General features: G+C 45.4%; 2 protein-coding genes across 8 annotated transcripts in view; both read left to right on the top strand.

Moving 5' to 3' along the window:
* The first annotated feature begins 4,569 nt into the window (after window positions 1-4,569).
* Window positions 4,570-6,514, top strand: LOC116274623 (translation initiation factor IF-2-like). The gene is made up of 2 exons (XM_031665850.1): window positions 4,570-4,687; window positions 4,764-6,514. Exons 1-2 carry the CDS (start codon window positions 4,570-4,572, stop codon window positions 5,474-5,476), a joined length of 831 nt encoding a protein of 276 aa, XP_031521710.1. The 3' UTR covers window positions 5,477-6,514.
* The window catches only part of NRF1 (nuclear respiratory factor 1), a 147,553-nt gene continuing 138,694 nt past the window's right edge, over window positions 4,655-13,513 (top strand). For 2 of the 7 annotated variants that reach the window (XM_021936264.2, XM_021936265.2), the window contains exon 1: window positions 4,659-4,763. The gene's annotated coding sequence lies outside the window, so the exon portion shown is untranslated. Of the gene's footprint in view, window positions 4,764-13,513 lie in introns of all 7 variants that reach the window. The other 5 variants (XM_017957160.3, XM_021936263.2, XM_021936260.2 and 2 more) reach the window with 4 other exon arrangements.

The following is a 13,513-nucleotide window of genomic DNA, read 5'->3' as shown; positions in this document are numbered from 1 at the left end:
ATGTGCAATGACACACCAGGGAAAGAAGCACTTTATTATTAGCTGGGTATGAACCACAATGCAGAAGTCAGGAAAGATAGGCTGGGCTCTGGTCATCTCTGTCTATCCTCCCCACATCAATGCCCAAATATGAGTCTTGGAGCTTTTCTTCTGAGTGGGATAGAGGCACACTAACTAGAAGAACTAGAGAGAAAGACAAATCCGCAGCCTCTTTGCCCCAAGCCCAGGGCCTTGCTAAGACTTTATCTGTGGGCCATAGCCTTAGGGCCTGGATACCTTGTGGGAGAGGGAAAGACAGCAAGCTGGCTGGGCTGCCTCTGAGAAGGGCAAGGGCAGCCCTTGTTACCACTCAGAGTATGTTGAAGAATGGGAAAGATGCGGCCCCCGTTTTTGTTGAACGTGTTATCTTTTAAGGGCTCCATCCCAAGAAAATGTTATTCCACATTCTCCAATTTTAGTAAAATTTTCTTTCTTTGTGTGTGTTTGGTGGTGGGGAGGTGAAATTTCTTCCTCACCATCCTACCTCACCTTGGGAGAAAGAAGAGGGTGGGGAGGGAGGAGCCTTGGGCGCCCTCTAGAGACCAGAAGCTCAACTCACTCCCTGGGGAATCTACACTGGCATGACCTTAGTGCTTTGCTCTAAAATTGTCAATTGTCTATTGCCTACTAAGAGCCAATTCCTTGGCCGGTGTGGTGGCTGTAATCCCACACTTTGGGAGGCCGAGGCGGCTGGATCACCTGAGGTCAGGGGTTCGAGACCAGCCTGGGCAACATGGTGAAATCCCGTCTCTACGAAAAATACAAAATTAGCCGGGCATGGTGATGCATGCCTGTAGTCCCAGTTATTTGGGAGGCTGAGGCAGGAGAATCGCTTGAACCTGGGAGGCAGAGGTTGCAGTCAGCCGAGATCGCACCATTGCACTCCAGCCTGGGCAACAAGAGCGAAACATCATCTCAAAAAAAAAAAAAAAATTCTAAGGAGGTCATTAGAACCCTCTGCAGTTTGGCTCAAGGTACCTTTTTGGTCATTAGAATGACTTTAGGATAGTAGCAGATAGGGCAAGCACAGAAAATGAACGCCAAATTTAATTATCTAGTGAATAGATTGGCTGGATCTAATCAAGAGGGGAAGGAACCTGGGTGAGATTACCAGAATTTCACCTACTTCATAACCAAATCAATAGATCCAACAAGAATTAAATAAGGCATCATGGGAATCTAATCTGTAGGGTAGGGTGTGGGGAGACCTCTGTGGAAATAGCATGTATGTGAAAGGGACTTGATGTGTTCACAGTGGTAGCAGAGGAATCTCTGGCCAAAACACAGCCTCCCCTGTTCTCCTGCAAAGGTAAGCCCAGTCCGTTTGGGGCAGTAATCTCAATTTGCTTGGGATGGTAAATGTCATTTAATCCTAAGAAGGTTCAGCATTAAAGATGAGGATGGCAAAATAAATCAGATCCGCAGTATTCATACTTTTGTGTTAACCTTGGTAATATTTTGTTTAATTTTGTATTTTCAATGTTTGTAAGATTTAGTATTTATCATATTAGAGAATCTGACAAGTTTCACAAAACAAGAGCCTTACTAAGTTTGATGTTCTTTGACATTATCTGTTTCTTTAATGAAACGTTGGTCATGACCCACTAAGTTATTTATGTGTTTCATCAGTGGGTACTGGCCTGAGACCCTCGTAATCGTTAAAAGTACAACTCTGAGGTCAGGCTGATGACTTTCAGATCTGGCTTATTGTCTGGGTTTGGGCAAGTAACCTCTACATGTCCTTGTTTCTTCATCTGTAAAATGGGAGATGAGTACCTACCCAGACCGGGGCACAGTTGCACACTTGTAATCCATGCACTTTAGGAGGCTGAGGCAGGAGAACGGCTTGAGCCCAGGAGTTCGAGACCAGCCTGGGCAACAAGGCGAGACCCTGTCTCTATAAAAAATTTAACAAATTAGGGCTAGGCACGGTGACTCACACCTGTAGTCCCAGCATTTGGGAGGCTGAGGTGCGCAGATCACCTGAGGTCAGGAGTTTGAGACCAGCCCAGCCAACATGGTGAAACCCTGTATCTACTAAAAATACAAAATTAGCTGGGTGTGGTAGTGTGTACCTGTGACCTCAGCTACTTAGGAGGCTGAGGCAGGAGAATCGCTTGAACCCGGGAGGCGGAGGTTGCAGTGAGCCGAGATTGTGCCATTGCACTCCAGCCTGGGCAAAAATAGTGAAACTCCATCTCAAAAGTAAATTAAAAAAAAAAAAATTAGCTGGGTATGGTAGCATCTGCCTGTGGTCCTAGCTACTCAGGAGGCTGAGATGGGAGGATCGCTTGAGCCCAGGAGGTTGAGACTGCAGTGAGCTGTTTGTGCCACTGTACTCCAGTCTGGGAGACACAGTGAGACCCTATCTCAAAAGTTAAAAAAAAAAAAAGATAGTACCTACCTTGTGGGCTCTACTTGATAATTAAATGAGAAAGAAGATAATGTGCATAAAGGCTTATACTAGGGCCTGATACATCGTGAGCGCTCAATGTCAGGAGTAAGTACTGGGTGTGATGACAAAGGGCCTAATGTACCCAATTTTGGGAGATGAAAAAATGCTGCCTGGAGGTGATGGTATTAATGTTGGGATCTGAAAGAATAGTAGGAATTATTCAGGTGAGGATTCAAGTAAGTGCATAGATGGAGTAGAGAGAAATGAAGAAAGTTATGGGTAAAGGAACAGCCCTTGGAACAGTTGTAAGGAGGCACAACTTCCCGGCTTAAGTGACCTGAGAGCTTCCCAGTTTTGAGTGTAGCCTGAGAAATATCTGTGGCAGATGAGGTCAGAGACGGCAACAAGGATGAGATCACCAATGGCCCTGTAGCCACCTCAAAAAATTTTAGACTTTAACCTATGTGTTAATGGGATCTTAAGAGTCTTAAACAGGGAAACGACATGATTTTCTTTCTTGAAAGACCATTCAAGCTGTCGTGGATTTGGAGAGGGCAATTTCGGTGGCAGGGAGACCAGGAGGAGTCTACTGCAGTGTCTCTAGGAGAGATGACAGTAGCCTGAACCAGAGTAAGAATTGACAGGGAACAACAGTTTTAAAGATCTAATTGGGGCTGGTGCAGTGGCTCACAGCTGTAATCCCAGCACTTTGGGAGGCTGAGGCAGGCAGATCACTTAAGCCTAGGAGTTCAAGACTAGGCCGGCCAACAAGATGAAACCTCATCTCTACTAAAAATACAAAACTTAACCGGGCATGGTGGTGGGCACCTGTAGTCCCAGTTACTGGGGAGGCTGAGGTGGGAAGATCCTTGAGCCCAGAGAGGTCGAGGCTGCAGTGAACAATGATTGCACCACTGCCCTCCAGCCTTGGTGACGGAGTGAGAATCTGTCTCACAAACACACACATCTAACTTAATGTGGGGACTCCAGAGAGAGAGGAAGGAGCAATGGATCATTTCCAGGTTTCTGGCTTGAGCACCTGGGTGGCTGGTGGTGGCACTCTCCTAGAAAACACTGGAGAAAAAGACATTCAATTTTTGGATATGTCGAATTTTGAGGTGAATAGAATCTTGAAAATTAAAGCTTCCTGATTTTATCTGTTTTCCGACACCCTTTAGCAATTCTCTAATGCAATGCTTTTCACGTGATTATGTGCAGAAGAATCACCAGGAGTGTTGAGGTGAGGATGTGAAAATGCAGGTTCCTAGGCTAACAAGCCAAGATTCTGGATACCAACGGGTCCAGGACTCAAAACAATTAGCCTGAGTAATTCTGATGTAGGGAGTCTCCTGACGACACTAAAAAAACCAACAAAACCACCCCTCTGCCGGGCATGGTCGCCTGTAATACCAGCACTTCGGGAGGCTGAGGCGGGAGGACCGCTTGAGCCCAGGAGTTCGAGACCAGCCTGGGCAACATAGGGAGATCACCCACCTCCATTTCTAAAAATAATAAAAAAAAAGACCCCTCATGTGTGTCTCCACCGTTAGGCTGTTTTCCCCGACTTCTCAGGCACCTGCATGGGGGTCCCTACTGCTTCGAATAAGCTCCGTGGGACCCAGGACTTTGTCTTCATACAGGTGCATCTTCAGCGCACACAGAACAATATCTGGTACAGCACGGGCTCCCTAGAAATGTTGGCCGAACGATCGAATGGCTGAATACATTCATATGTTGCTTTGTACAAAAACTTTTCCTTTCAAATATCTGGGAAGAGTTAGAGATAGGAAAGCAGAGGTCATTCCAAAGAGAGTGAGGATGCCACCGGGAAGGCAGCGCCGGAAAAACCCGAGGGGAACCACTTGCCGATCCCCCAGGCACAGTCTGGAGGTCCCAATTCCCACGGCAGGGGGGCGAGAGATGCCACTCGTCTAATCAGCAACCATTTTGGGCCCGCTTGCACCGCTTCTCCTGGGTGTCCGCGTTGTGCTAATCCCGTTGCTTTTGAGGTTCTGGCCTCCACCAAACCTCTGAAGCGCTCCGTGCACGCAACGCGCCGGCGGGGGAGGCCCGAGCCCTCGTCGCGAGCCCTCTCCGCGGCCTGCCTGCAGAGCAGCAGCACCGACCTCCTCATCATGGCGGCGGCCGGGCGGGGAAGCCGGGCCGTGCGTCGCGTGCGTGCCCTCTCCCTCCCCTCCCCCTCCTCGGCGGCGGCGGCGGCGGCAGAAGCGGCAGCGCTCGCCATTGCCGCTGGTGGCAGGAGGCTGCGAGGAGCCGGCGCGGTCGCAGTCTCCACGGCGCAGGCCCACGGTAGCGCAGCCGCTCTGAGGTGAGTGCCCTACCGCGCAATCTCCAGCTATTTCAGCCCCGGCGCAGCCGCAACACGCCGCCCGCCCGCCGGCCGGCCGGCCCGCCCCGCAGCCGGCACCCTGCCGCCCCCGGCTCCGGGCCTGGGCCCCCGCCGGATTCGGCCCGCCTCGGGCGGGGGGCCCCGGCCCGGCCCAGCCAAACCGCCACCCCGAGGATGCGCAGGCCGCACTAGGCCCCAGGCGTCCTGGCGGGCTCGGGAGGGAGGCGCTGCCCTCCCGAGAGCCCCAGGGTTCCGGCCTCCCTAGCCGCCTGGGGCTCTCGGGGCCGCGGCCTCCTCCCCGCCGTGGAACCCGGGGCCCGGCCTTCCCGCGGCTCGGGAGCGGGAGGCGCGGGAGAGTGCGCCGGGCCCGGGAGCGGGAGGTGGGCGGGCTGCGCGGGACCGGAGCCGCGGCTCTCTGCTCGCCCCCTCGGCCCTTCCCGGCTCTCGTCCGCGGGCGGGCGGCGCGGCGGGGCCGGGCTGGGGCGCGGGAGCCGCTGTCTCCTGCGGGAAAGGAGGCTGGCTGTTTGGGCGACCTCCGAAGCTTCCCTCCTGCCGGGTGGTGTGGGCTTGTTACCCAGGTAGACTGGGGGACCCTGGAATATGGCGCGTTGCCCACCTTCTTGCAAGTTAGGAGGTGGCCGGGGCGGCAGTTCGAGGAGGAGGGCGCAGAGTCCTTTTGTACGCAGAAATAAGGAGCGACATTGTGTTTTCTTCCCCAGTTGAGATGTGCCCGCGGAGGGGCCACGGTTCTTCCTGTTCCTGGGGTGGTGGTCCCCTGGGTGAGGGAGAGGGGGAGTGGCACGCCCCTCCGAAGGAACTGAACCTTTTGCCACTGGAAAGACAGGGTCTCTGAGATGGCCGTCTGCATGGTATTTTCCCATATCCCCAGACCTTTTCGGTTTTGCCATTGCATGTTGTGCACTCCACCGTGCAATGATATCTGCTGCCTCTCTCACCTGTTGTGTCGTGGCTGCTGATCCCAAAGTTTCTGCAGTGTATTTGGTTGTGCCCACCAGAACTTGAAGTTGTTTAAAAATCTTAATATTTGGGGGGCTTCCAGTGATATGTGCTCCAACCAGTTGGAGGAGCTGTTGCCTGCTCTCCATTCTTCTCAAGCATTAGATTAGAATATATTAATTGCTTATTTTAGAGCTGGTGTCAATCGTGCTGAATTCTTTCTGTGGTCAAAGCAAAATTCACATTTTCTTAAGTGTTCAGAGACCGTGTATTGAGAGACGCATAAGGAGAAAGGTAGTGTGAGTGAGCCTGTCAGCTTAGGCAGTCGTTGGGCAGAGCTTTTGTCCCGGGACATCATCTGTGCTCACAGTGTGATCCTTTTTCCCATGCCATCTCAGCCCAGCCTTTTAAAAAATTCTTTTTCCTTTGGGCTTGACCAGTAAGTAATTGGGAAAGGGGGGTGTTAGAGTCTTGGAGATGCTGTTTGTGTGTGTGTGTGTGTGTGTGTGTGAGATTCATGAGTATCCCGACTCCCTAAAATTGTGTTTGACAGTTCTTGACAGTTTACCCCGTAAGACAGTGAAAATATGACTAGTTCTTTCCGTGCATCCGAGTGTAATTTCCTTATGAGTCCGAAAGCAGACATAATTATCACATGCAATGTAGAATATTTACTCTTAACTCAGATCCTAAATTGTGTGCAGATTTTTTTTGTGTCAAGGGGCTTTTTTTGTCTTTTTATAGGACTTAGTGGCTTTCAACAGGGCCCATGAGCAAAAAAACAATCAGATTAAGAAAACTCTACGGCCCGGTGCGGTAGCTCACGCCTGTAATCCCAGCACTTTGGGAGGCTGAGGCCGGTGGATCACCTGAGGTCAGAGGTTCGAGACCAGCCTGGCCAACATGGTGAAACCCCGTCTCCATTAAAAATACAAAAATTAGCCGGGTGTGGTGGCAGGCGCCTATAATCCCAGCTACTGGGAGGGTTGGGGACGGGGGCTGCCGAGGCAGGAGAATCGCTTGAACCCAGGAGGCAGAAGTTATAGTGAGCCAAGATCGTGCCTTTGCACTCCAGCCTGGGGGACAAGAGTGAGACTTCACCAAAAAAAAAAAAAAAAAAAAAAAAAAAACCCCAGAGAAAACTCTTTACTTAATCTTTTGGCCCATCCTTATTTGAAGTCCTTCAATTTCCTCACACAGTCTCAAACTCAACATATAGAAGGGAAATGACTTTTTGCTTAGTAGTCAGTGGTCATATATAGGAGGGAAAATTACTTGCTTAGTAGTCAGTGGTCATAGTCTCATGTAGCAAGGAAAATTTCTTATCCCCAGGTCGGGAGTTTTTGTGGAAATAGTTCTCTTTTCTTTTTCTTTTTCTTTTCTTAGACGGAGTCTCACTCTGTCGCCCAGGCTGGAGTGCAATGGCACAATCTTGGCTTACTGCAACTTCTGCCTCCTGGGTTCAAGCGATTCTCCTGCCTCAGCCTCCCAAGTAGCTGGGATTACAGGTGCCCACCACCATGCCCGGCTAATTTTTGGTGGAGACGGGGTTTCGCCATGTTGGCCAGGCTGATCTGGAACTTCTGACCTAAGGTGATCTGCTGGCCTCGGCCTCCCAAAGTGCTGGGATTACAGGTGTGAGCCACTGCGCCTGGCCCAATAATTTTCTTATAAAAAAATATATGTGTGTGTGTGTGTGTGTGTGTACATATATATAATTTTTTTTTTTTTTTAAAGTTAGAGATGGGGATCTTGCTATGTTGCCTAAGCTGGCCTTAAACTCCTAGGCTCAAGGAATGCACCCACCTCAGCCTCCACAGTAGCTGAGACTATGGCAAGCACCACCATGCTGGCAGTGGCTTCATAACCTGTTTCAAGGAAATTTAGCTCCTGTGTTAAGAGAAGGAACTATAGAAGTAGGAGATAATGAGGGCCCTTGTCCAGATATAGAAGGGTTTAAAGGAGAAGGGATTTCAGGTTTCCTTCTGAATTCCTGTGTATGTCATTAGAACCCCAAATTGTAGGTTTTTTGTTTTATTAAACCATAATTAGTCATTTGTCTAATTTTGTTAGGGAACTGAAGGCCAACTTCCCATGATTTAAATACCTGAATTTGCATTGCCTCCACGCTGTAGGTTCAACCAAAACTCTGGGTTGTCTTTAGAAGTATTTTATGTGAAATAACCACAAATGATTGACTTGTTTTAAGGGAAATTTAAGCTCCTGTGGTCTGGGATTAAATTTTTATGCCTTTTCTTATATGGAGTAAGGCATTCAGTAAAGTTGAGGAATAATAACGAAGAACAGTAATTACTAAAATTAAAATTTTTCCACGAGTATTTGAAAAAGCATGCTGATTTTTTGGTTTCTGGAGGGACTATTAACTGTCAGTCTTTAGAAACAGTCTGCAGTCCTACCTCAACAGGAAGTTAATGTATACATTCAGCTTCTGTCAGATGTCTTTAGACAAACCCATTGCTTCATGCTGAAGCAGGCTTATTCATCCACACAGTGCCACTGTGAAAAATTGGAGGGTTAGGGGAAACTCCGTGGGCTGTTGAATTTCACAAATGTCTACTTTAACCTCGAGAGTTTAGATGCGCCCTTTTTGGGCCCGTAATCATCCAGGAAGTGGGATATCTGAATTTAGATGTTTGTGACTATGTGTGATGTTTATTAATATGTATATATAGAGTATTTGGAAAATCAATCTTAAAATACCAATCTTTGATTTTGTAAAAAACATTTCAGATAATGTTCTATACTAAAAGACATTTTCTTTATGTTCTTTCATGTTTTCCTTGATAGCTAAAGCCAGTGTTTTCAGTCTGAGCTTACCCAAATATAATTTTCCATGAATGCTTAGTAAAACAGCAATGAAAAAGGAACCCACTTGTTATTTTAGAAACATTTTATTTAGACCAAGGCCAATGTTTTTTGAGTCTCAAGATACATGTTAATTTTTATGCCTTATGTATCTTGTATTTCCTTATTAACTAGAGGGTGGATTATCCACTTTCTTGGGTTTTCAGTTAGTACTTTTATCCATCAGTATTCTATTAAGGTAAATAGACTGGAAGATAAATAGTAAAAGGTGAAACAAATCAATTTCAAGTGTTTCCAGAATATTAAAACCATATTGAGCTATTGGAAACTTTTAATCCTCGAGCAACAAGAATGCTTTGTTCGAAGTTATTTTAATGTAATATGGACAAAACTTGGGAAATGAATTTTTGACTGCTCAAGAAAAATAAGTGGATTGCTTATACCTTAGAATATATATATATATATATATATATTTTTTTTTTTTCAAAAGTGCACTTCAGAATTAGGCTAATGTATTTTCAGCCTGACTTTATGCAGTGTAGTTAGCAAAACATCAAAAAGTCTTCATCATGTTGTAGTCTTTAGGCCTAAAATGTTTTAAAATGGGAACATTTATATGATACCAAGTAAACTTTCTATGACCCGAAGAAGGGCCAGAAATACAACTTTACAGAGATGTTCTAGTATATTAGAAAATAATGGCTGGGCATGGTGGTTCATGCCTATAATCCCAGCACTTTGGGAGGCCAAGGCAGGAGGATTGCTTGAGGCTAGGAATTCTAGACTAGCCTGGGCAATGTAGTGAGATCCTGTCTTTACAGAATATTTTTTTAAAAACCGAAAAACTGGCTGGGTATGGTGGCGTATGCCTGTAGTTTGAGCTACTGAGGAGGCTGAGGCAGGAGGATCACTTGAACTTAGGAGTTTGAGGTTGCAGTGAGCATAATCATGGCATTGTGTTCCTGCCTGGGCGACAGTGAGACCCTGTTTCTTAACAAGCAAAACGAGTTGCTGTTAAGGTAGGCCTACCACGTTTGTAATCTCTTGAGGCAAATCTGTGTTGTTTCTCTAAGAGCAGTCACTTAGAAGATATTCTGACCGTAAGGAATGGTCTACTGAATCCCAGATCTGGTAGTCTGCCTTGCCCAATCACAACATAGTTTGTGTAAAGCTCCAACTGCTACTGAACCATCAGATAATTTCTTGAGGAAGCCGTTTCTCGTAAGGAGGGGTGTATGTGTGTTGGAGGGAGTGTTGGTGGGGAGAAGAGGGGGAAAGAGAAGATGATACTAGTAAAAGAATCTAGTTTTATAGGTTGGGATGATCACTGGAATTTTTTAGGGGAAATATTCTCAAAAACAGTTGTAACAGCTGCTTTTGTAATGGATTATCAGTTTGGTGATTTAGCCTATAGTAATTGCATTGTTTGTAAGCATAGTATTTCAATTAATTCATGCATGCTGATTTCTGTGGTTACAAATGTGAAAAGTTTGGCTGATAGCTTAAGTGGACATTTTCTTAAGAACTCTTTAAGTGGTGCCTGTTGGGATAAACTATGCCAAGCCATTTTCTGAATCTTCATGAAGAATGAGCTTTGTATGTATATATATTAAGACGGTTTTTTAAAAAAGAGCATGTATTTTACTGTTGGTAATTGTAAAGTCTTAGAACTTTAAGAGTCTGTTTTGTTGCTGCTACTGAATGCTAATGTGGTTAGGCTGGCAGCTAAACCTACGAAGAACAAGGGGAAATGAGGAAATGTCCCCATGAAACATTGCTTAAATCTATTTGAGCAGTGGACTAGAAATTGGGAGTTGGGGACTAGGGGACCTGATTCTTGTTTTATGTTCAAAGGAGAGTGAAGCATTCTCTCCATTGAGAAATAACCTCCTTAAGTGTATTCTCACTTTGGAGTTTTGCCACTCATTCACCTGACAATGATTAAAGACACACCACATGCTGGGCATGTGCTAGGTCTAGTAACAAATCTTGGGCCTTGTCATGTAGGGCAAAAAGGTATGGGCTCAACCAGCTATGTTATAACTTCTAGAGAACCAAAATAGAGTAAACAAAGAGTGGTGTGGGATTATAGGAGGAGGGAGAAATTCCTTCTAGGAAGAGGAGAATGATACACAGAGAAAAGTGAGGTTAGGGAAGACTTTTCATGTAGGGGAAGTTTGAGTAGGACTTGGTAGGGCGAGTAGCTGCATTACTGATGGAGAAGGGAGGCTGAGAGGAAGGGCATCAGTAGTCTGATTTGAGAACTAGCAAGTGGATTTTGCTTTACTTGGAGAATAGTGGAAAGTGAAACTGATAAGGTTGTGGCCGTATTGGGAAGAGTTTGTAATTCCATGCTCATGAGTGTGAACTTTATTCTATAGGCATTTAGGGACCATAAGAGGTTTGAGTAGGACATCCACTCTGGTTTTTAAAAAGATGACATGTGAAGATTGGATTAGAGACTTGTGAGAGTATTAAATTGTAGTGTAAAAGGACATAGATTCCGGGGGTAATTTTTACTTCACAGTTGTCAGATTTGGGTGACAATTGACTTAAGGGGAGTTAAAGATTATAGTTTGGTTAGTGGGTGATGATGATGCCTTTAAGATAGGGAATGTATAGGAAGAACAGAATTTGAGGAGGAAGGTAATAGAGTATGATTCCAGATGTATTTAGATATCTGGGAATCAAGAAATGTCAAGTAAGTACATGGATTTTGGACTGGAGCTCAAGGGGGCATTGGGATCAATAAGGGGATTTGCATTCATCAGTATAATGCCATATAGAAACTGCAGAAAGCCAGGCATAGTGCCTCACACCTCTAATCCTAACACTTTAGGAGGCCAACGCACAGGATCACTTGAGGCCAGGAGTTCAAAACCAGACTGGGCAACATAGCGAGACCCTGTCTCTACAAAAATTTAAAAATTTGTCCGGTATAGTGGTAGCCACCTGTGGTCCCAGCTACTCAGGAGGCTGAGGCTGGAGGATGACTTGAGCCCAGGAGTTTGAGGCTGTAGCAAGCTATGATAGGGCCACTGCGCTCCATCCTGGTTGTCAGAGTAAGACCCTGTCTGTAAAAAAGAAAGAGAAAGTAGTACAGATTGAGTATCTTTTATCCAAAATGCTTAGGACCAGAAATGTTTTGGAGTTTCTTTTGACTTTGTAATGTTGATATACACATAGTGACATACCCTGGAGATAGGGCCCAGATCTAAACTTGAAATTCATTTGTATTTCATATACATCTTACAACCTGAATGCAGTTCTATACGATATTTTAAATAATTTTGTTCAGGAAGCAAAGTTTTGATTCCATTCTGACTGCAGCATGTCACCTGAGATCAGGTGTAGAATTTTCCACTTGTGACATCATGTCAGCACTCAGAAAGTTTCAGATTTTGGAGCGTTTCAGATTTCAAATTTTTGGATTAGGAATGCTTAACCATATCAGGAGTGAAGAAAAAAAACTAAGGGTAACCTTGGAGAGCATCTACATCTGAGGGTCAAGTAGAAGAATAGAAACCTATGAAGTAAGTTGAGAAAGAATGGCTAAACTGGTAATATTATAGGGTTGAAGAAGCTAAAGAGGGGGATTAAGTGAATCCTGACAGGGAAGTTAGCCGTGTGAAATACCATGGAGTTCATTGGTTTGGAGGGCAATGCCAGAGGATCTCTTGAACCCAGCACTTCAAGACCAGCCTGAGCAACATAGCAAGACCTCATATCTATTAAAAAAAAAAAAGAGTTCATTGGGATAAAAACTGGACTTGGCATACATATGTATGTATTGTTTTGCTAGGCACCATGATAGTTTAGACAGAATGGATTTCTAGAGCATTACTAAATTCAGAGGTAGGGCCTACAGAACCTAACTTAGTAGAAGACCCATGCTTAGAAGTAGGTCCTGCTCCTCCATGTCTCTCATGGGAGTTGCAGCTTAAATGCTTTGGGAGATGACCCCCAATGACAAGGCTGGCTAAAAATCTCCATATTGTTTGGGGGTTTTTTGTCTTTTTTACATTGTCTTAGATTCTGAGAATAGGAAATTTCATTTGAGTTGACAGTGTCTTAAAATACAAATAACTCTTGCAGAGTTTTGAGGTTTTATGATATTAATATATTAAATAAGGGGGTTTTTAACCTGGTGTTTTATGGTTCTGGGGTTCATATATTTTGGCTGTGTAACCCTGAATCCCTTAAAATTGTATGAAAAGTTATGTGTGAGTGCATGTGTGATTTTTCTGGGGAGAGGGTCCACAACATTTATGAGATTTTCAAGGGGGCTCTTGACACACAGCAAAGTCAAGGACCTTTACTAAATGATTAAATCAAGTGTTGGTTGTGTTAGCTGGCTGAAATCAGTTATCTCAACAAGTGAGATCGATCAAGGGAAAGAACTCTTGAGTAGGTGTCTCAGGTGAAGAACTTTGGAAAGACATGAGGAACTTCTTAGAAATGGGAGTAGGAGCACCAGAAGGAAGGTAGGAGGAATGCCAAAGCAAAGCTTAACCAATTTCAGCATTTTGTCAAGTCTCTGGATTCCTTGTTTTTTTTATACTCTAGGACTCACACTTAGTTTATGTTTATTCATGCACTGTAGATACAGTAGGCTTTGTGGGGTAGGGGAATCAAATTATTTATTTATTTATTTATTTTTTTGAGATAGAGTCTCGCTCTGTCGCCCAGACTGGAGTGTAGTGGCATGATCTTGGCTCACTGCAACCTCCGTATCCCAGGTTCAAGCGATTCTTCTGCCTCAGCCTCCCAAGTAGCTGGGATTACAGGCGCCTGCCACCATGCCCAGCTAGTTTTTTATTTTTAGTAGAGATGGGTTTTCACCATATTGGACAGGCTGGTCTTGAACTCCTGATCTTGTGATCTGCCCGCCTCGGCCTCCCAAAGTGCTGGTATTACAGGTGTGAGCCACCATGCCAGGCCCAAAT

The sequence above is a fragment of the Papio anubis genome, chromosome 4 (genome assembly GCF_008728515.1).
Source record: "Papio anubis isolate 15944 chromosome 4, Panubis1.0, whole genome shotgun sequence".
NCBI lineage: Eukaryota > Metazoa > Chordata > Mammalia > Primates > Cercopithecidae > Papio > Papio anubis.
Note: the sequence above shows the minus strand (reverse complement) of the source record. Positions and strands in the feature narration are given on the sequence as shown.

Excerpts from the sequence above, each read along its gene's own strand:
- LOC116274623 (XM_031665850.1), top strand. The coding sequence starts at position 4,570 with ATGGCGGCGGCCGGGCGGGGAAGCCGGGCCGTGCGTCGCGTGCGTGCC. Across the intron at positions 4,688-4,763 it reads AGCGCTCGCCATTGCCGCTG|GTGAGTGCCCTACCGCGCAA; the intron begins GTGGCAGGAGGC and ends AGCCGCTCTGAG.